This window comes from Ictidomys tridecemlineatus, chromosome X, assembly GCF_052094955.1.
Source record: "Ictidomys tridecemlineatus isolate mIctTri1 chromosome X, mIctTri1.hap1, whole genome shotgun sequence".
NCBI lineage: Eukaryota > Metazoa > Chordata > Mammalia > Rodentia > Sciuridae > Ictidomys > Ictidomys tridecemlineatus.
Window position 1 is genome coordinate 40,052,223 of NC_135493.1, and position 23,275 is coordinate 40,075,497.

Genomic DNA, 23,275 nt, shown 5'->3' on the forward strand with positions numbered 1-23,275 from the left:
CTGAAGAGCTCAATTACACACTATTCTAAATTACAGAAGTAATTAACTCTATCTGGGGATGGTGGCACACACCTCTAATCCCAGCAGCTTGGGAGGCTGAGGCAGGAGGATTGTGAGTTCAAAGCCAGCCTCAGCAAAAGCAAGGTACTAAGCAACTCAGTGAGATCCTGTCTCTAACTAAAATACAAAACAGGGCTGGGGATATGGCTCAGTGGTCAAGTGCCCCTGAGTTCAATCCCTGGTACCCCCTCCCAAACAAAAAGAAGTAATTGACTCTCCACTAGTCTTGATTCCTTATGTATTCAATGAATTAATAGCTCCAGAGTTATCACAAGGATTAAATATATGTAGAATTTATCAGCAGAGGGCCTGATACATTGTATCTATATCAATAGATACTAGCTATTATTGTGTTATGGTACTGATCCAATTCTTTTTTTTTTAAAGACTTTTAGAACAGTGGTCAAATATTCTCTGTCCAAATAATTTCCTTAAGGGCAGAAACTGTGCATATTCACCTTTTGTATACTCCATAAACCCAGCATAGAGTAGGAAGTATATACATATTTTTCAGATGGAATAATTCTTATATATCCATTCTTCCTTCTTCCTCCAATCCAAGCTGGATTCTACATAAAGAGGTATGGTTATCAATAGCACAAGTTTTGGATCAGATACAGGTTTGAATTTTAGCTCTGCCATTTGCTACCTGTATGGCCTTTGACAAATTGCTTGACAGTACTGGGTCTCATATATAACATCCAGAAACTAAATACCTACTTCATAGAATTAAATAAGAGAATATAATAAAGCATAAGGTGTATCCAAAAAAAGTTCTTGAACTGTAATAATTCCTCATGCTATTATTATTATCTTTTTCTGTTTCTTTTATAAAAGAAGGCATACTCTAAGCACTTCCTTAAAGAAGTTGCTTGCTGAGATGGAGCATGATACATTCACATTAGGAAATAGAACATATTACTGCATCTTCAACTTTTTCAGGGTTAGAATTGAAAAAGCAAGAGAGAGAGAGACAGAGACAGAGACACTACCAAATTCTGGCAACTCCAGGTGGAAATAAATCTGGATATGAGGTGGACAAAAGTTGGGGAAGACCTCAAGAAAAAGAAGATAAAAATGGCACAGCCATTTAGAGTAATATGTGAACATTAAATAGGTGGCCATAATTTTGAGGTGCTTATTGTGGTTGTTAACACATTGAGAATACCAAAGGTGTTTGCTTGGAAGGACCCATCTGTTTTATTTTCCTTTACTTCTTTTCAAGAATCACTCTACCCAAGTGCTCAGTAAGCAATTATCTATGCAGCATGGGAAAGTTTTTCCTGCCTATCTCTCTCATGAGTTAAGGTTCTCAAAAGCACTGCATAGTGAGAAAATAAGACTCTCTTTGCAGTGTGTTAAATTCTAACCTATGATTAGCTCCTAGTTTGTTCCTAGGATCCTAAAATATAAATAGTAAGGGAGTTTGGGTGGTGAGAGGGGTGGAAGAGAAGGTTCTGGAGCATTAGTGAACAACATGGCAGGCCTGATTTAGGCACATCAGTAAATGCCTAAATTGGAGGACACTGCAAAAAAAAAATATCAGCTACTTCCCAGTTTTATTCATGGCTGATTCAGTTTTTTCTGTTCGCCTCTCTCCACCATCTTTGAGCTTGCATTCCCACTGTAGGACTGCCTCTCTCAGTCAGCTACTACCCATGGATATTTCTTGAGCACCTACCATGTGTAAGGCCCTGACTTCTACTCTTAGATACTACTGAGACTCTAATGTATGGGTTTTTAAAAAAAATATTTTTGGGGGTGTCAGTTGACTTTCATTTAATTTATAGCTATGTGGTGCTGAGAATCAAACCCAGTGCCTCACACATGCTAGGCAAGCACTCTACCACTGAGCCACAACCCCAGCCCCATCTAATGTATGGGATTATAGTGTCCACTATTTATCTCATAGATGGTCTAATTTTCCAAGAAATGTTATACCTTTCAATTGATTTACTTACCTGATTCTTTTTTTTTTTTCTGGTGGTTGTGGTATTGGATATTGAATACAGGGACACTTTACCACTGAGCTACATCTCTAGCCCTTCTCATTTTTATTTTGAGACAGGTTTTCACTATGTTGCCCAAGCTGGCCTCAAACTTGCAATCATCCTGTCTCAGCCTCCTTAGTAGCTGGTTCCTATTTTTGAAAAGTATGTGAACACTGAAATGATCAATCATCCTGGCTTTCCCAGAGCTGAAGGATATTCTGGGATAATCAGTGTTAAAAGCAGAAAAGTCTTGGGCAAACTGGGATGGATAGTTTCCCTAGAACACTTACTGATGGTCCACTGTTTATCTAGCATGATTTTAGGCACTGATGGGTTGTCTTCCAGTCCAGACATAAATGAATGCCAGAGAAAAATGATGCTTTAAGGCAGAAATGCACTAGTATCTAACAACAAGTTCTTTGGGTAGGAAGGAGATCCCTGATTTGTAATATTTGATCATTTATCTGGTGTAGACACTCCCACTATGGCCAATTTCAGGCTACCAATATGATGTCACTGAATGGAAAAGAGAAGAGATGTAAAATAAAACACAGTTATTTAATATTTCTATTACACAGATTATAAAAATGTAAATAACTTTAATAACAGATTGTAGTAAAATTATTAGGAAGTGATGAGTTTAGTATTCATTAAATTTATTTTAGTGTAACTTATTTAATTGTAGTCTTATATGATCTAAATTTTAATAATGACTTCTTTCAACCACTAACTTGAAAACTTCCTTTGGAAATTAACCAACAGCACTCATGAATCAGTACAAGTCAGTTCCAGCACACTATTGAAAAGATCCTGGGAAAGTCACCACTTGTCATTAAGTGTGTCTTTTCCACTGGTATGACACAAAAGCCTGAAAATCCGCCAAATGAAATTTATTATGTTGATCTGAATTCCTCCTCTGGTGTACTAAGAACAAGAACAGGAATAAGGATATTTAAGATCCTATCTCAGTCTTATCATGAATTAACTGTGTTACCTGGACCTATTTGGAGTCCAGGTTCTTCATCTGTAGAATAAGGGAGTTAGAAAATTGTGTTCTTAAATGATTCTTTCAGACATGTTTATGAATATGTGTATGAATATTTGTGTTTATAGCTCGATTGAGGTAAAATTGACATATAACAAACTGAATCCATTTGAAAAATACAACTTGAAATTTTTTGACTGAAATCATCAAAGACAAGATAATGAACATATCTATCACCCAGAAAAGTTTTTTTGTGCCCCTTTGAGTCTATCTCTTCATCTCCCCATTCCTATTCCCAAATTAGCTCTTACTTGCTTTCTGTCACAAATACAGTACTTTTTGAATCTTCTAGAAATCTATAAAAACAAAATAATACAGTTTGTATCCTTTTCTCCTAGCTTCATTCACTCAGCATATTTATTCTGAGATTCGTTCAAATTGCTGCATGCATCAACAGTTTGTTCTTTTTATATTTGCTGTATTATATTGTATGGATATGGTACAGTCTATTTATCCATTTACTTGCTCATGAGGACTTGAGTTGTGAATAAAGATAGTATGTACATTCACATGCAAGTCATGTAGACATATGCTTTCATTTCTCTTGAGTAAATACCTAAGAATAAAATAGTTTGGATATAAGGTATGTAAGTAACATTGTGAACAACTGAAATTTTTCTTCCAAATTGGATATACAATTTTACATTCATAATCAATTTTTTAGAGTTTCATCACTATAAATGTTGAATGTGGTCAACCTTAATGTTAGCCACTCTAGTGGGTGTGTAGTTGAGGCTCATGGTGGTTTTAATTTTCATTTTCCTAAGAAATAATGATGTTGATCAACCTGACGATGTGCTTCCATGGAAAAAAATTAGAAAGAGGAGCTATTCAGCATTCTCAATCTCTGAATGCCATTTTGCATCAGAGAGATAAACAGAATGTGGTTAATGCAAAAGGACACAAGGGGTAACACAGATTTGGGAGTCATGGTAACTTCCATAATACCACTGGGCAGAGGTAAAGGGCGCAGGTGAGAATCATGCACAGGACTCCACATAAGAATGACCCATAGAGGGGCTGGGGTTGTGGCTCAATTTTGCTCTGTCTTCTGCATATAAGAGAAAATATTCAACCCTTGAGCTTATGAATCTGCCTTATTTCATTTAGCATGATGCTCTCCAGTTCTATCCATTTACCAAAAAATTCCATAATTTCATTCTTCTTTATGGCTGAAAAAAACTTCATTGTATATCTATACCACATTTTCTTTTTCCATTCATCTGTTGATAGGCATCTGGGTTGATTCCATAACTTGGATATTGTGAATTGTGCTACAATAAACATTGAAGTGAGCTAATTTTAGGGGTTTTGTTTTTTGATAAATACCAAGGAGTGGGATAGCAGGGTCATTTGGTAGTTTCATTTCTAGTTTTTTGAGGAATCTCCCCACTGCTTTACAAAGTAGTTGCATTAATTTGCAGATTCACCAACAATGTGTGAGAGTAACATTTCCCCCACATCCTCTCCAGCATTTATATTATTTATATTATTAAGGATTGCCATTTTAACAGGAGTGAGATAAAATCTTAGTGTAGTTTTTATTTGCATTTCACTGATTGCTACGAATGTGTAATACTTTTTCATATATTTGCTAGCCATTTGTATTTCTTCTTTTGAGAAATACCTATTCAGTTATTTTGTCCATTTATTGATTGGTGGCTTTGTGTGTGTGTGTGTGTGTGTGTGTGTGTGTGTGTGTGTGTGTGTTAAGATTTTTCAATTCTTTATATATTCTGGGCATTAATTCCCTGTCATAGGAGTAAGTGACAAAGCTATTCTCCCATTTTTCAGGTTCTCTCTTCATGCGCTTGCTTCCTTTTCTGTGCAGAAGCTTTTTAATTTGATGCCATGTCACTTATTGATTCTTGGTTTTATTCCTCGAGGTATAGGGTTCTTGTTAAGGAAGTCAGTACCTCTGGCAACATGATAGAGTACTGACACTGTGTTTTCTTCTAGCAGTTAAAAAGTCTCTGGTCTAATTCTGGCATCTCTAATCCACTTTGATTTGACTTTTGTGCAAGGCAAGAGATAAGCATCTGGTTTCATTGTCTACATATTGATATCCAGTTTACCCAGCACCATTTGTTAAAAAGGCTGTCTTTTCTCTAACATATTTTTGGCAGCTTTGCCAAGTATCAGATGACTGTAACTATGTGACTTTGTCTCTGTGTCTTCTATTTCATTCATTTTCATCTCTGTTTTGATGCCAATAGCATGCTGTTTTTTGTTATTATAGCTCTGCAGTATAATTTGAGATCAGGGATTGTGATGCTTCTGGCCTTGTTCTAACTGGTAGTAAAATTACAGCTCCTTAAGTAAACAGAAAATGAGGTAGAAGGGCAAGAGAAAGTTTGAAATATTTAAAAAGTGAAGGGAGGGTAAGCAGAGGACAGGTAGCACATGATGGCTATATTTTGAGCCAATATTTGTATGAATTAAGGATGTAGAGCCATTCATTTGCAAATGTCTATCCAATTGTTACAGCACGATTTGTTGAAAATATTATCTCTTTGCATTGCATCAGTTGTCCAATGAGGGTAGATATTTCTATCTCTATTCTGTTTCATTGTGTATGTCTGTCTTTGCACCAGTATCACAAAGTGTTTTAAAAGAAGAAAAATAACTCACCAGTATGATTTTTATTTTTAACAGCAAGTCTATTAATTATAAAAGTAATACATGTACATGGTAAAAACATCAAGTAGAACAGGAGGATATAGATAAAAAGTTTCTTTCCTATTCTATTTATTGCCCTGCTTGCCAAATTCTTCCTGCCAGAGCTTATCAGTATTTGTGATTAATCATATATATTATTCCATACATTTTTCTGTACAGACACATACAAATACATATACATGATTTTCACACACACACACACACACACAGTTTTGCAATTTTTCTTTTAACTTTATATCTTTAAGTTCTTAATGTGACTGAGTTTTATCATATTTTTACCAGACTGACAGAGGAACTAGGGTAATCAGAGAATTCAAAAGAGGGGAAGTGCTCAGGAAAAGGCATAATCATCTCTGTAAACCCAACATTAGCACAAAACCTGGCATATAATAAATATTCAATAAATATATGTTAAATGAGTAAAGGGAACTTGATTAATCTGGGAACAAACTATTTTGATTATTATTCTTATGGGAGCCTGGTCTCCTTACTGAGAGTTACCATCTCCCAGGAGGTGGTAAAAAATATACAATTATGGATAAGGTCATGGAACAGCTGGATTTTCCACAATCTCTCACCTGAAGTATTGTCTCACTTTGTTTCTTCTACCACTAGATTCACTGCCTCTAGCACATATTTAGTTCAAATGGAAAGTTAACTCGGATTACTACAGCAAGAAAATCTAGGAGTTCAAAGACTATACAGCTGATTGATACTATAGACACATACTCATACAAACAAGTACAACTAATTGATGCCTACTGTGGAGAAGGAAACATTGGGAAGCAGCCCTTCAAGGCTAAAATCAATTTATCCCATTTTATAGATAAGAAAATGGAGGTTCTAGGAATCTAAGTGAATTGTTCAGGGTCGCACAGGTAGTTGAATAGCTTCCAGGAACAACTCTACACTTTAATAAGGCCAGCCTATTTCTGTTGATCCCATACTCCATTCACATCTATTTCAATGAGTTTTTGTTATTTTCCTTGCCTGGCACTCTATTTCTGCATTTGTCTCATCTGACATTTTGTGAAAACTAGGCAGAGATAAGAATAGGGTGCTATGAATGATCATTGTTGGGCTAAGTGAGATGTCAGGAATGAGGAGTATGTTAGTCTTGGTAACCCATGAACAAATACAAACACATTTATGAGATACTAAAAGTTCAGAAAAAGGGGGCTGGGGTTGTGGCTCAGCAGTAGAGCACTTGCCTAGCAATTCAAGGCCCTGGGTTTGATCCTCAGCACCACATAAAAACAAATAAAATAAAGGTACTGTGTCCAACTACAAGTAAAAAATAAATATATATTTTTTAAAAAGGTTCAGAAAAAGAATTAAGACTGGGAACTGGAGAGCACTCTCAGGAGCCTAGTAGTAGTATGGATACTATGGTAGCTCACGAAATTCTAAAGCAAATATTTCTCTCTTTTCTCTTTTAATGAGATACTTACAAAAATAGCCATGTAACCTTGCAGTCTTTTTTTAAATTCTAATTTTTTTTTGGTACCAGGGATTAAACCCAAGGATGCCAAACCACTGAGCCATATCCCCAATCTTTTTCTATTTTTTGAGACAGGGTCTTACTAAGTTGCTGAGGTTGGCCTTAAACTCACTAAGTTGCTGAGCCTGGCAATCTTTCTGCCTCAGCCTCCTGAGCTGCTGAGATTACAGGCATGTGTCACCCTGCAGTCTTAAAACCAAGGTCTATTATACTTTTGTCTATCTCAATCCTTCTCACTCTTCAAGACCAACATCAAGTCTTACCTCCTCCATGAGACTTTCCCAATTAATCTAGCTCATTTCTCTCTCTTTCATGAAATATAAGTTTACTTAAAATCAGCACCATAAGATATAATGTATGTTTGTATACTCCTTTGTCTTTTAATCGATTCAAGGATCTTGTTTAAGTAGACTCATTCATGTTTTTTTCCTACTGTTTCTTTTGCATGGTCTAAGAGTTGGAAGACCTGGCTGAATTCCAGCCTCAGCTCTCTCACTAATGATCTGTGTAACCTGGAGTTAGTCACAACTTTTCTAAACCTAACCTTCCCACCTTAGAGGTTCTTGTGACAGTACAGTTAACATGGTAATACAATATATAAGGTATTATTGCTGAAAACATTTCAACTAAGGTGCTTCTGTCTTTTACATCCTATTTAGTGGACGGTTTTATGTAAGAAATGGCAATCACTGATACTAGTTTCATAGGAGATTCCTCAGCAAAGGTTAACAGATTTGGAAAAACAATACTGCACATCTGTTAAAGGTGGTACCAAATGGAGAGAGTCTATATGAAGTCTTTTCAGAGGCTCTCCTTGGAAATTACCAGATAATTCCAGGCTTGCTCATTTTTAAAGCTTCCATCTTTTTAAATGTATCTTCATGTAAATGATCTGTGTCAATGCTGTGAGAAACAAAAAGAAAAAATCTTGAGTAAAGTCAAACCAGCAGATTCTTGAAGCAACTCTCCTATTCTAAAGGATAACATTCCCACTCATACTTGCTCCATGGCACCAATCAATTACTGCATCCACTCATTTATCTACCTCCTCCCCCAGCCTTAACTCCTTTCCTCTTAGATTCTCACTCCTGTCCCTGCCTTGTCCAACCCCCTGTTCCATTATTCCATTAGTTCCTGTTCCTGTAGCTGCAATGTCTCCCTTTCTATGGGCTTCTTTATCTAAGCCTACAAACGTACCTATCTCAAGGCAAAAAGAGAACTCCCTACTTTTTGCAGCCCCACACCTCCGTCCAGCCGTGACCTTACATCTGTACTTTTCACAAACTTCTTGAAAAAGTACTCTCTGCTCTCTCCATTTACTTACTTCTCTCGAGTTACTGCAATATGGTTTCTGAACCTACCCCACCACTAAAATATCATTTCATAAGGTCACTTATAAATTCCTAATTGCTCAATTCAATGCACACTTTTCAGTACTCATTCTAATGGACCTCTCTGCTGCATTTGATGTTGTTGAGCATTTCTTCCTTGAAACTCATTTTCCCCTTGGCTTCAAGAACACCATTCTCTCTTGGTTCTCTCCATGGTTTTTCCTTTCCATAGCTACCTCTTAAAAGCTGATATTGCTCAGGACCTATTCCTCCAGAGAGATTTTTCATGTTCTTCTCTCTTAACTCTTCCTAACAGATACTAACCACTGCCATAACTTCAGATATCATTTCTACATAGATGATTGCTTCCCAGGGCATACTCCTGTATCCAGCTGCCTACCTACTAGAAAACTTCCTGAGTGTTTCTCAGGCACTTCAAACTCAATATATGTATCCATGATTAAAGCCTACTGACTACAAAAGACAACTCTTTCAATTATGAAGCGAAGTATAGTTTTTTGTGGATAAAAACTAATCTTTATCTAGAAAAGCAAAATGAATGGCTTCATTTATATAATTGTATGGTAGGTGTATATTTAATGCCATACAAGTGTAAGAACACCTTTAGAGTATTTTGAGTGACCTAACAAAAGCTGCCTTCCCTTGTTATAGGTAGCATTTATCACTGGGTTTGCAGGGGCAATTTTATCAGGAAGCCTAGATGTCTTCTGGAAGTAAAGAGAACTCTCAATCCTTTATTTCTACATTTAAAATTAGGAACAAGTATCAAGGATGAGCTAGGGAATCTCATCCAAGGTCCACTGGCTGGGAAAGACGCCAAGATGACTAAAATAAAATTGACTTGAAGAAAGAGGAAGGCTTAAATGGTGAACATTGCTTCACTCAAAAGGCCTTGGTAAGCAAGAGAAGCCTTCAGCATGTACATACCTGTGGTGATAAATGGAGCTCCTCCACACTCAGCTACCCTGACACAAATGGTACTTTATAAAACAATAAGTGCATATTTGCATATAGATTAAAATATCTGTAACTGTGGAGTGGAAGTGTAATGTCACTGCAGGGCTAGTAGGGATTCTGGAACAACCAGTACATCACTGTTCAGTTACCAAGCTTCTGTTTGAATGGGTAGGATCGTTCTCAAGATGAACACCAAGGATCAGTGAGAAGCAGCAGCAACCATAGACTGATTTCCCATCTAGCTTTGGAAATATGGGATAAGGAGTGGTTCCAAAATGTACTATTACTACAGGAGCATGTAGGATAAAGAGCCGACTGAATATGTGCTCAAATTCTACTAACAAGTCTAACTTGTCACATATGATATATGAGGGTCCTGACTCCTCCCCAGGCCCATTTACTGACATACCGCTTAGCAATTTGTGCTCCAGCAATGTCAAAGTTCTCAGAAATTTCACACCCCTGTTCTCATCATGAACCATAAACCATGTTGTTTGTTGTCTGGGTACCTTTCCTTATGCTATCTCCTAAGCCTGGACTACCCTCCTCCATCATTACCCCCACCTCCCCTAGCTATAGTCATAAACATTCAACTTTTGTGGCCTTTCTTCCAAGAAGCTTTCCCTGACCCTTTTGAGCTGGGTTAGTGTATCCTGCAATGGCTTCCTTAATACCTCTTGGTTGATTATCTCATTGCTTTAATGAGTTTAGGTATCTCTCTACTACTGGGCTCATTGGCCCCTGAAAAGTATTAACGATGTCTCATATCTTATTCATTCTTGTTTCATTACATCACCTGAAACATCAATCTGACACATAAGAGGTATGGAATAAGTGCTTGTGGAATGACTGAAGATGAGCTTTGTCATTTAAAGGACACACTTTTTATTTTTCTTGATCTTCTGAACATCTAGACACTTAGTCTTTATTAAACATAATAATAATTATCTTCTTGCTTTGGCCCTGGATGATCTAAATTATTAACTGGCTTCTTATATGTAGTTCCAAGCACTGTGCCAGGGGAACTATAATGAGGAACAAGATTCAGACCCTGCACTGAAGCAGCTCATAGAAAATAACCATCTTATAGCCTTTATAATTTCTAGAGAAGACAATTCTCAGGAGGCTCTTCTTGATTGACTCATCGCTGGCTCACTATATTAAATGATCCACATGTTCCTCTAACTTGGGTTAGTACCTGTTTCCAATGATTTCAGTTTTGTTTTGTATACATTCTAACACTCAAAATTTATTTGAAATCAACATATTATTTCTACTCTGTTTGTGTGTCCTTTATTTTATGTTCAAATTTACAATTGCACACTGCCCTCAACTTGTGGATTGACAAGTTATGAGGGTTTGAAAGTTGGCCTGAAAACATAATTAAAGCTTATAGGTTAAAAGACATAGGTTAAAAACATAAGAGAAATGGGAAATAGTGTAACAATTTAAAACTAATAACAACAACAAAAACAAGTAACTGCACACCATCCCCCCCAAAATAATTTCTTCTTGCTATTATTTGGAAACTTTACCGCACCATACACACTGTTGGGTGCTGCCATGTTAAAACTACTTTCATTTAAATAAACCTTAAGTTAGTAGCTGAGTTTATTTAACTTTCTTGAAAATAAAGGCTCCATCTACATCTTTTTGAAAGAGACACTATGAAGGTCCCTAATCCCTGAGGTTTGTAATGTTGTGCATAATTACCTCTGCTTGGGCAATAATCACCACACTCTTGAGCCTTTGGTACCAGCAGACTTCATTCTCTAGTAAAGAACCAGTTTTGTTTTAGACATACTTGTAATCCATCCTTTATGCTGTTTTCATTTACAATTCAACCTATCAAATGGATTTTGGAATGTGGAATTTTTATTTTCAGGCTTTATTTTCCATTATGTGTTCCAGTTCTGAATGCCAGAAACAAATGGTCATTTGGCCACTAGTTAGTTGCCAACAGAGCACAGTTGTATTGTAATTAAGAATTACTTTGTGTGTTATGCCAGCCTACTGAGTTGACAGACGGACACTGATCAGGGAGGGTTAAGACCTCCATCTTCCGTAATTATACAACTACAGCTTCATCCCCTTGAGTTTTGGAGACACTTAAAATATACATATTAAGCATTCCATAATGTATTAAAAGTAGAAATGGAAAGGGCCTAAAATTTATGGAGTACTTCCTATGTGCTAAAGGTTGTACATCTAAATCCAGTGCCCATGTTAACCTTGGGTAGTCAATACCAGCTTCATCCCCATTTTCAGACAAGGATACTGAAATTCAGAGAGATTAAGTTAGCATGCTGGTCATGTAGCCAGTAGATGTTAAGATCCAGGATTTGAGCCAGACCTAGCAAAATCTAGATCCTATGCTCTCTTTCCCCTACCAAGCTTCTTCCTTTAGTAGCAAGATACAAGGCTGCTTGTTCTCAGCTTCTCCCCTTAAACTTACTTTATTATTTTGTCTAAGCTTTGTCTGCCTTCAGTTTTACTTCTCTTTCTTCACTAAAGTGAGTGATGACCAAACCTAATGTGCCTGTCCTGAAAAGGGCCCGCTGCCCATTTCCCCGACCATAGTGACTTACTAGAATATCTGAAGTTTGCATATTGGATGAATCAGTACATCACAGAGCATTTGCACTCCAAAATCCTTGAGGTCATTTCCACTTAAGTCTAGCAATGTTAAATTCTCATTTCTGTTTGAAGACTTTGAGGCAAGGGCTCCATAGCACACACCTGTGAGGTGACATTCTGCTAACCTGAAGGGTTTGAAGATTTAAGAAAGAAATCTGTGAAATCCCAAGTTCCATAGTGGCCTTCCCTTTCATAAATAGCCTGAAACAAAAGCTCACTAGAGCCAGGCACAGCTATGCACACCTGCAATCCCAGCAACTCTGGAGGCCAAGGCAGGAGGATCACAAGTTCAAAGCCAGCCTCAGCAACTGAGCAAGGCCCTAAGCAACTCAGCAACACCCTGTCTCTAATAAAATATAACAAAGGGCTGAGGATGTTAGGAATGTGGCTCGGTGGTCAAGCACCCTTGGGTTCAATCCCTGGTACAAAAAAAAAAGACAAAACAAAACAAAATTCACTAGACATGAATCTCCATACACTTACCACAAGGACTGTAGCTTGCAGCAGGGGTGTTTCAGCCCTTCACACAGCACCTTCATGCCCTCTTCCCCTAAGGCATTGTCACTGAGGTCAAGGTCTCTCAGGTGTTCATTTGTATAGAGTGTACTGCAAAAATCCTGGCAACACGTTTCAGTCAGATGACAGGTCCATAACCTGCCAATAATTAAGGAAGAGAAAGCTGATGACATTTCATCTATACCAGGTTACTTTAGGAGTTGTGTTTTCCCGTCAGAAAATCACATTAGATAATTAGAGTGCCACGTTAGAAAAAAATCCCTTGGGTCAGAGCAAAGCAGTGATTGTGGAGAAAGGATAATTTATTCCCTCTAAATTATCTGGCTCTTCATTTATTGCTTCCTTGGAGATTCAATCACCAGGCCAAGAAATATTTAATTTGGGGAATTGCTCAACTATCAAGAAACTGCCTATGGCTATAGTCCAGAATACTTACACCAGATCCTTTAACTGACAGCCGGGCTGTTTTAATCCTTCACACAGCAATTTCAGTCCCAAATCTTCAATTCTGTTATTAATCAAAAGCAGTCTTGTCAGGCTCCAGGTGGAGCTCTGGACTTGGACAAGGGGCTTACAGGAAGCTACAGAGAGGGAACATTCAGAAAGCCTGGAAAGATGAAGACACCACGATGGCTGTTAACTATAGCAGCTGGGATTCCTGCTGATCCTCAAATGTAAAAGCTCATGAGGACAAGGATAAGCAGACAATACACAAGATTCTCAATTACTCCCTCTGCATGCAGCAGACCTTCACAGAGATGCTGTACTCCTGTCTCCCAGGACATTGGCAAACACAAACAGTTCTTTTAAAATGTGACTCACTTGCAAGAAAGAAGAGAGCTCCACACAGCTCACATCTGAGAGGTAACATTTGCTTAAGCTAATCAGAGGAAAAGAAAAGAAAAATCAGCCACTGTCATCATTTGGGATTCCTGGGCATGTCCTAGCAGGCTCCCTGCTTCCTCCTTTGAATTCCAGCTCGTGTCCCACCACCTTCACAGAAGCGCCTCCTGATGTCTCCAGCCAACAGTGACCTCATCCTCTTCCTGAGCTCATCTGACATTAAACGATTCCACAATATGGTTAAGTATCTGTTATGTTCTTAAGGGTAGCCCTGTCACATGAAGAACTTCTGATAACACCACTGACATCTATCCCCACAATCTTTGGATACATAATAGGTATATTTTATGTAGTTAATAATTGATGTCATTCCTATAAACACAAAGCTGTGGTATACTACAAAGAATATCAGATTTGGAGATATATGTTGGAATCACATCCTGACTATCACTTATTAGCAGTATGACTTTGAACAAGTCACTTTTCCTCTAATCTTCAGTGTCTTCATCTGTACAATACAGATAAGAAAGTCTGCCCTTTATGTTTATTCTAAGTAGTGAATAAAGTGAGATAACTTCTGGGAAGCACCAAGCACATAGCTTGCACTCAACAAGTGATCATTAGATGATGCAAGAGAGTTGTAAGAAACTTACTCTAGTTTCTCCAATTTACAGTTGGAATGTCTAAGACCCTCACAAAGATACTTCACTCCTTTGTCCCCAAGGGGATTTTCATTCAGGTCCAATTCAGTGAGATGTGGGTTGCAAATGAGAACAGAGGCAAGATACTTGCAAACAGCCTCTGAGCTTTCTGGGAGGAGGCTAGCACACAACCTGAAAAGAAAGATGAAGAGAGATAGAATTGGCCATTTTAGAATACTACTAACTTTCTACCTATAATACCACATGAACAGAAAAAAAAAGTTTCACAGTTATAAGACCTCAAATCTTTTTTTTTTTTTTAGAGAGAAAGAGAGAGAGAGAGAATTATTTAATTTTTTTTTAAGTTTTCGGCAGACACAACATCTTTGCTTGTATGTGGTGCTGAGGATCAAACCCAGCGCCACACACATGCCAGGTGAGCACGCTACTGCCTGAGCCACATCCCCAGCCCAAGACCCCAAATCTTAAGCATGTCACAAAATTATGAAATGTTTCCAAAACAAGGTGTTTCACAGTAGGAACTCAATAAACGTTGACTTATCTTAGAAAAGGGTTGGGAGGAAATCTTTTTTAAAATGATTATTAGAAGATTTATTAAGCAAGAATATATTAGTCAACATTGCCAGACTTAATAGGAGATATTAAATTTTCAGTCCAATTTTCCTTCCTGAGTAAGTTTTTCCTTCCTATTCCTATAAGTTTTGAAAACATAATACCAGAAGAACAGGGGTTCAATTCCAAACAGAGCTCCTAAGAGTGAGTTCTTGGGAGTGGGTCTAAAATTTGGATAGATATTTTCCGATCTTGCATAGGTCCAGTGAATTAAGGCAGGATCTTCAATGAGCCCTCCACGGTTGGGGTCATTGTACTGAAGCAGATACCCCCGTTTAAGCCGGCTCTTATGGCCAACCTCTCAGCTTGCGCCTTTAGGGTTTCCGGAGATATGGTGTATTTGATGTACTCAGCAGGGTCAAGGGTAGGGAGTAGAGTGGCCAGACACAAGGGCTTATACTTTGGAAACGACATCTTGGTGCCCTGGCACAACTATGACTGCCGAAATCTTAATAATCTAATCTAACTTTAAATTCCTGTATTAATTTAACACTCTATCTCATTTCTTTCAAATCCCAGAGGGAAAATTCTATAATTGTCCTTAATAAACTTTACAGCCAATGCACTGTGTTTCCTCTTTTCTTAATTTTTTTTAGTTGTTGATAGATATTTATTTATTTATTTTCATGTGGTGCTGAGGATTGAACTCAGGGCCTCACAAGTGCTAGGCAAGTGCTCTACCACTGAGCCACAACCCCAGCCCTCTTTTCCTCTTATCTAAATATCCACTATTATTAGTTTCCCATCCTTAGAGAAACCTAATTTATCAGAATCATCCATATAATATTCATTTTGGGGAATGAAGAGTGTTTTTTATTGACTTCCCTGTTGCCTTAATCTTTGTTTCTCCATATTAAGTAGTCAAATTCCTGAACCATTTTCCATCAACTTTTCTTTTTACCACTTTCAAGAATTTCTAGATATACACTACGATCTTTTAATCCTCAATTTTTTTCTTGACTCACTATATTCCAAACTAAGTCTTTTTTTTTTGGCTGTTGAAAGAAACTTTAGTAGGGCATGGCAGACTTTGCTTCTTAGAGTTAAAGGTTAAAGAGGAAGAGCATCACATGGACACTTTCTGAAAGCTGTCACAGAAACAGAGATTGTGATGAACAGTATTCTTCCAGCCTTTTGGTGCTGTGCTGTCCAGAAAAAGGGGAAGTTTTGACAAATGAAACTGCAGATCTGCTACGTATTGAGGCCACCCACAGCAGGGACTGTTTCTTAGTGCCAGGGCAATTAGGTGGAAGTAATTGAGAGGGGGCTGGGACCAGAGCCCTTCCCTCTGGGCTGATGGCTTTGGGAAGCCACCACCTTTGGAGGGGAGCCCTTGAGTGAGGAGACAGAGAGCCACAGAGGAGCTGTCATCCTGGTCCTTAGCCTCCTCCTCTTCAGGGAGCTCCCAGTTGCTGGAGGAAGAGGTGAAGTGCTTCCAAGAGAGACTGCTCACTGGAGGAATGCAGCAATGATTTCGCCCTTGTGACCTCTAAGCAGCTGGAATCTTCCTCCTTCAGGAGTGGCTGAGGGGATGGGAACTCACTCATCAGATCCTCCGCTTTCTAGCTTGCCATGGGGATACACCACATTGGGTTTCACCCACATCCACAGGTTGGGCTCACTATCTGGACCATATTCATCAGCAATTTTTTTTCCCAAAAGGTACTTTTGGTGGTTCAACTATTCAAAGTTCATATCTGGTAAGGTTCTGCTCCATCAGGGACAGGTACATTCCCCTTATGCCAGTCCAGCAATCCTGGGACCTTGCCGTGGAAGCTGTCCCAGAAGTCAAGATCTTGGAGTTTGAGGTCTACTTTTAGGGAGAGAAGGCACAGAGCAAGAGTAGAGGATACACCAAACTCAGTCTTGAAGAAGGTTCATAAGGAAATGTATTTATAGTTCCCCAGTTTTGAAATTTTAAAAAGGGATACTTTGTATAAAATGAGTTCTCAAAGTGGATTTAATAAAGCTTTAATGCTAAAGAGCTTTTGCTTTTTAAAAATCCCACATATAAGCTGGAACAGTGGTACATGCCTATAAACCCAGCTACTTGGGAGGCTGAGGCAGGAGGATCTCAAGTTTGAAGCCATCCTCAGCAATTCACTGAGATCCTCAACAATAAGACTCTGTCTCAAAATTAAAAAGGGGGGCTGGAGTTGTGGCTCAGCGGTAGAGTGCTTGCCTAGCACATGTGAGGCACTGAGTTCGATACTCAGCACCACATATAAGTAAATAAATAAAGGCCAATCAACAACTAAAAAAATTTTTAAAAAATAAAAATAAAAAATAAATTTAAAAAGGGGCTGAGTATGTAGCTCTATGGTAAGACACCCTTGGGTTCAATCCCCAGTGCTGCCAAAATTTTTTAAAATCCCACATATATATTGTGAGTTACTTTTATGTGTCAAGTTGGCTAGTCCGTGGTACCCAGATATTTGGTCAAACATTGTTCTAGATGTTTCTGTGAAGGTACTTTTAAGATGCGATCAGTATCTTAATCAGTAGACTTTGAAAAATGTATGTGGGAGAAACATGTCTAATCAGTTGAAAGATAATGGAAAAATACTGACCTTCTTCTCAGAAGAAATCCTATCAACAAACAGCCTTTGGACTTAACTGTAACATGGGCTCTTCCCTGGGTTTCCAGTCTGCCAGCCTCCCCTGCAGATTTCAGACTTGCCAATCTCCATAATCACATGAGCCAAACTTTTAAAATTAATCTCTACACTGTCACATGTGTGGGTGTGTGTACATGCATACATGCACACAAACATCCTATCCATCTGTTTCTCTGTCAAACCCTAACTAATACATATGTGATGACAAATATTTAATTAAGGTGAATACAATGGACTGTGAATTCATATAAATCTGGGTTTTGAATTCTGCCCTTGCCATGTTGTTTAGCCTAATGATGTTGGGCTTCCATTTCCTCCTCTGCTAAAATGGGTACAATAATCTGAACCTCTTAGAGCTGTACGCAGATTAAAGGAAATTATTATACAAAGCACTTAGCACAGTGCTTATTATAAAGAACTCAATAAGTACTCAATAAGTTAATATTGACATTGATTATAAGCCATTTAGATTAAAAAATATTTTTTCCAAACTTGTTACACAGGACAAGTTCAGGGATTGTCACTCTTTTTCTTGTTTTCCATAACTCTTTGAAATGTGCTTTTTAACACCACACCCATCTTGAATTGTGTATTTTTTAAATATTCCTGCAGAATAGCAACTAACAATTGCAACTTACTTGAGCTTCTGTAATTTGCAACCTGGATCTTTTAAGCCTTCACAGAGCAATTTCAAAGCTGAAGCTTCCAGCTTTGTTTCACTAAATTCCAGCTCAGTTAGCCACTGACTGGTGCTAAGAACAGCAGCAAGTGACCCACAAGATGCAGGAGAGATAAGGCATGGGTGGTAAAACCTTTAGAGAGGGCTGAGGTTGTGGCTCAGTGGTAGAGCGCTTGCCTTGCATGTGCAATGCCTTGGGTTCAATCCTCAGCACCACATAAAAATGAATAAATAAAATAAAGGTATTGTGTCCAACTACAACTAAAAAATAAATAAATATTTTTTTTAAAAAACCTTTAGAGAACAGAAAAGTAGCTTCATTACCTAATTTATGCTCTCACCCTGCCCCCAAATAAAAAGTGACCAAAAAATGGAATGCACACAAACAACATATTATCCTGCTACCAGTTACCTCAATGTCTGTAATGTACAATTTGGCTGTTTCAGTCCTTCACACAGAAGCTTCATTCCTGAATCTTCCAGGGTATTTTTTACAAACTCCAAATCTGTCAGACACTGGTTGGTTTCAAATACTGAGGCGAGGTCCCTACCACAAGAGCTGTGAGGTGGCAGAAAAATCAGTGTATATGAAGAAAAAGATATCACAAGGAAAAAAAACATGGTTCTTTTAAAAGTATTCTTTGCACATTCAATTTATTTAATGAATAATGTATTGAATGCTTACTACTATGTGAGATGTTCAAAACAAGACAATTTAAGACAAACTATACCCTCAAGTAATGCCTAGTTAATGGGGAAAAAGATTTAAAAATATTAGGTTATAATATAGTGTGAAAAGTACTGCAAGAGGTATACAAAACATATTATCACATATTATCAGGACATAAAAATGTTGCACAATTCAGCCTAGCTCAGAAGGGGGTTTGGAGAATCAAGGAATACTTATAAGAGGGAGAAATGCTTGAGTGCCTATGTAAGAGGAATGGAAACTAAATAGAAACTAGGTAGATAAGAACAGGAATGGAAAGAGTGTCAGAGGGGCTGAGGGCCAACCACATAAGGAATAGCCTGTGCAAAACCGAGGAAGCAAGAGAAAATATACTGAGGCCTCCTTTAAGAAACTGAAAATTATTTTCTATTGCCTATTTTAAAAGGCTGGAAAGATGTGTATCAATAATTAAAATGGGTTTCTCCCAGGATAGGGGGAGGGTGGAATTATAGGAAGATATGTGCTTTTCAGGTACTTACAAATTATTTGTCATGATCAGACATTATTGGGGAAAAGGTTTTCAAAAAGTTTGAAAAAAAAAATCATGCTTATTCTAAAAAACAACTTTGGTACTTGGGATAGAACTCAGGGGTACTTTACCACATCCTCAGTCCTTTTTATTTTCAGACAAGGTCTCCCTAAGTTGCTGAGGCTGGCCTTGACCTTGTGATCCTCCTGCCTCAGCCTCTCAAATCACTAGAATTAAAGGCATGCACCACTGTGCCTGGCTTATTATAAAAAATCTTTATAATAGACAAAAATATAAAGTTGGTTTTTTTTAAAGGGGATATTGCTCAGGGGTACAGTGCTTGCCTAGCAGATGGGAGGCCACACACACAAACACACCCCCACATACCCATACCCATAGTCTATATTTCCAGCACCCAAAGAACCATTATTAAAATGCTGGCATATAACTTTCCATATTTTAAATAAATAAATAAATAAATAAATATATGTATATACATGTAATTACATGTTTATAACACATTATATCACAGAAAGATGTATTTTAAAAGTTAAAAACTTTTTTCTAACCTTCCATCCAACTCCACCTTCCAGAGATAACTATGGTAAGAGTGTGGTGCCACCCTTTCCCACTCCAATTATCTGATTATAGAAATATATGAAGATATACTAGATTACATATACATGATATGAGATTTATTTCTATATTTTTAAAAATGGGATCACACAAACCATTACTTCTTCAACTTTACATGTACTTTCAACATTTTGTCCTCATCCTGGGCCCATAGGTAGAAACTGAGATTCAAGATGATAAAAATGCCAAAAAAAGTGGGACTCACCCTAGGATCTCTTTAGTTTATCCTATAAGCCTCAGAAAGTCATTGAAAGTTTTGAGAGACAGGATCACATCGCACTGATGACGGTTAGATCGGGTCAGTATCTGATGTCAGAGAGCTGCAGTGGTTGAGGGAAGAAATGAGGGGGTCTAAACTAATATCAGGGATGGGGGTGAACAGATTCAGGGCACATTTTGAGGATGGAAATAGCCACTGTTTATTACCAAAGTTATTGCAGTGTCCCGTTGGGTGGGCGTTGGGGGATGGGCTGTTTCCTGGCTTCTCCTCTTCCTTGGGGGCTACTGGTAGCCACAGAGGTGTTGGAGTTACTTCCTGTTCTAGAATATTCCAAATATTGGAGGGGCTCACCAGGCGTGGAACAAACCATCATGGTGGGGCGGGACCTTTTGGACTGACTTCTGAGAGCTTCATTTTCTTCATTCTGGGTCTTTTCTAACCAGTCCCGTTTCTTCCCGCCTTCGATGGCTTTCAGCCACGTGGTGGGTTCCCTTAGGAGCCCAGGAGGGGGCGGGACCTTCCGCTCTCCCTCCCCGGCACCCCCGCAGTCTCTGGGAGTTGGAACAGTCCTAGAGTAAAAGCCTAGAGATTTGGCCGCGTGGCTCCCTTTTCCCGGAGCCCTCGGAGCGAGAAGGACCCCTTTCTCCCTGGGAGAGGGCTGTGGTAGCCCTGTATCTACTCTGGTGAGCCCGGTGGGAAGCGTTCTATGAGGGGACCGAGGCAGAGGTGGCTCTTTATGAGTGGGTGGGACAGAGAAGAAAGGGATGGGGAGCCAAGGAAAGGGGAGGAGACTGAAGGGAGGGGAGGGGCTAAGGGTGGGGGAGGGGACTGAAGGCATGGGGTAAGGCTATGGGCCATGCAGGTGGTGGGTATGGGTGAGGGGAGAGATGTTAAGGGTCATGGCGGTGTGAGTATGGGTGGGGAGCTAAGGGCAACTAGAGTGGGAGGCTACAGGTGATGCAGGGGTGGGCATGGGGACTAAGGGCAACAGGGTAGGGATGGGGATGGAGGACTAGGGGTGAGGGAGAAGGCTAAAGGTGAAGAATACAGCAAATGTTTGATCCGCGGTTTGGCATTTAGCTTAGCTGCATGCACAAAGCCCTGGGTTTGATCCCCAGCACACACACACAAAAAATAAATAAAAAGGAAAAAAAATGTTTGATCCATCTCCCAGGGACCAGGAAGCCATAAGGTCCTGAAACATCATGGCCTTGAAACCTGACGACCCCTGTAGTGGGTTTCGCCATGGCAAGGTTGTGGCCTTCATCAACGAGAAGATGGCCAGGCACGTGAAAGGCCCTGAGTTCTACCTTGAGAATATGTCTTTGTCCTGGGAGGAGGTGGAAGATAAGATCAGAACCATCGTGGAGGACAGCGAGATGTCCAGCCAGGCCCAGGAAGCCTGCGCTTGGAGCAGCCTGGCTCTGGGTGTGCGCTTCGCTCGCAGGCAGGGGCATTTACAGGGACGCAGGGTGCAGTGGCTACACGACTTTGCCAAACTACACAAGTCAGCTGCCCATGCCCTGGCCTCAGACTTGAAGCAGCTTGGAGCTCAGCAGGAGATGGAACGCAAGGAGGCTGCCTTCCAGTTGCGGCTGGCCCAGGCCAAACTGGCAGAGGTGCAGAAAGAGCGGGATCTACTGAGGTGGAAGCTTCTCAGGGCGGTAAGATTACCTCACCATCCTTGCCCCACCCCCTACCCCAATAGTAGGTCTGCCCCCTGACTTTCCCACAGAACATATTCCAGCCCTGCCCACTTATCCCCAGGAGCTGAGGGCCCTCCCAGACAAGGCTGTAGAGGGACCAGGCTTGGCCACTGCCAGAGGGGCAGGGACCGAAGTAACAGGTGAGATGGAAGAAGCAACAGCTGCTGCAGATGATGCTACAGGAGGAGGAGGAAGAAGAGGAGAGGAGAGTGATACAGTGGGAGCCGCCCCCATGGAGGCCGAACAGGAGATGGGTGGGAGCTTCCTGCAGCTTCTCGGAACTACTGAGCCAAAAAATTACACCTCTGGTGGGCAGAGGGAGGGAGAACACAGATCCATGGAAAATACCATGTTTTCTCTTGCTGGGACCCTGAATTCTGGGTCCATAGCCTCATCAGAACCCCTCTCTGTTCAGCTCCCTGCCTCATTCTCTTACTCATATTCATCCCCTTTGTCCCCCTTCCCAGCCTCACCCTTACCATCCCCACCAACAGGCATGGTCACAGCACCTACTCCACCTCAGTTGCTTCCCCACAGCTCAGCCTTTGATGTTAGCCTCTGGTGGTCTGATATGGGGGCCCAGGGATTAGACCCTCCAGAAATACTTAATAGGAAAGACTTCGAATCCCATCAGCAGAGAAAACCTCCGGTTTTTCGCCGGCCTGGGGATTGGGACTGCCCTTGGTGTAAAGCTGTGAATTTTTCACGAAGGGAAAGTTGCTTCCGCTGTGGGAGGGGAATCTGGCTGCAAAGCCCTTAGTGAATTCAGAAATATGAAATAGAACTGAAACATATCCCAGTGGGAAATCAATTTTCAGAGGTGGGTGGAAGGTGGGGGTTAAGGGTGGGAGGGAAGTAAGGGATGAGAGATGGGGAGGGTGTAGGTGGTGGAGGGAAAGACATGCTTTGATTACCCCCCCCCTTTTGTAGTATTGGGGATTGAGTCCAGGGATGCTGTACCATCAAGCTACATCCCCCGTCCCTTTAATTTTTTATTTTTTATTTTGAGACAAGATCTCACTAAGTGGTGCAGGCTGGCTTCAAACTTGGAATCTGTCTGCCTCAGCCTCCCAAGTAGCTGGTATTAAAGGCATATGCCACCATGCCAGGTCAGATTACACCTCTTGTATTACAGAGCATTATCATTCAACACTAGAATTACTGAAGCTTCTGTATGTGTGTGTACATACATATATCTATATCTATCGATCTGTAGATTTATAGATTTATCTATAGATCAATAGAGATAGATCTATGTCTGTCTGTCTGTTTCCCCATCCTAGTGTCTGGTGGGCCTGGAAATCCATGTATATAAAAGGCCATCCTCTGCCCACCTAGTCCTTATGATGGTTGAAATAGGAC

General features: G+C 39.7%; 2 protein-coding genes and 2 pseudogenes across 2 annotated transcripts in view; 1 reads left to right on the top strand and 3 right to left on the bottom strand.

The window, feature by feature from the left end:
• Positions 1 to 5,719: 5,719 nt before the first annotated feature.
• The window catches only part of LOC120888901 (ribonuclease inhibitor-like), a 33,702-nt gene continuing 16,146 nt past the window's right edge, over positions 5,720 to 23,275 (bottom strand). The window contains exons 4-11 of the mRNA XM_078033928.1: positions 20,575 to 20,937; positions 18,565 to 18,791; positions 14,235 to 14,414; positions 13,493 to 13,618; positions 13,175 to 13,372; positions 12,706 to 12,876; positions 12,174 to 12,347; positions 5,720 to 8,179 (exon numbers count right to left, since the gene is read on the bottom strand). Coding sequence (XP_077890054.1) covers positions 8,098 to 8,179; positions 12,174 to 12,347; positions 12,706 to 12,876; positions 13,175 to 13,372; positions 13,493 to 13,618; positions 14,235 to 14,414; positions 18,565 to 18,791; positions 20,575 to 20,937 — 1,521 coding nt within the window. The 3' untranslated portion in view covers positions 5,720 to 8,097. The remainder of the gene's footprint in view (positions 8,180 to 12,173; positions 12,348 to 12,705; positions 12,877 to 13,174; positions 13,373 to 13,492; positions 13,619 to 14,234; positions 14,415 to 18,564; positions 18,792 to 20,574; positions 20,938 to 23,275) is intronic.
• On the bottom strand, positions 14,872 to 15,269 carry LOC106144807 (NADH dehydrogenase [ubiquinone] 1 beta subcomplex subunit 4 pseudogene; annotated as a pseudogene).
• Positions 15,922 to 17,302, bottom strand: LOC101974926 (forkhead box protein R1 pseudogene; annotated as a pseudogene).
• Positions 21,387 to 22,043, top strand: Tex13b (testis expressed 13B). The gene has a single exon (XM_078034411.1). The coding sequence runs from the start codon at positions 21,413 to 21,415 to the stop codon at positions 21,929 to 21,931; it is 519 nt and encodes a 172-aa protein (XP_077890537.1). The 5' UTR covers positions 21,387 to 21,412; the 3' UTR covers positions 21,932 to 22,043.

Excerpts from the sequence above, each read along its gene's own strand:
- Tex13b (XM_078034411.1), top strand. The coding sequence starts at position 21,413 with ATGGCCTTGAAACCTGACGACCCCTGTAGTGGGTTTCGCCATGGCAAG.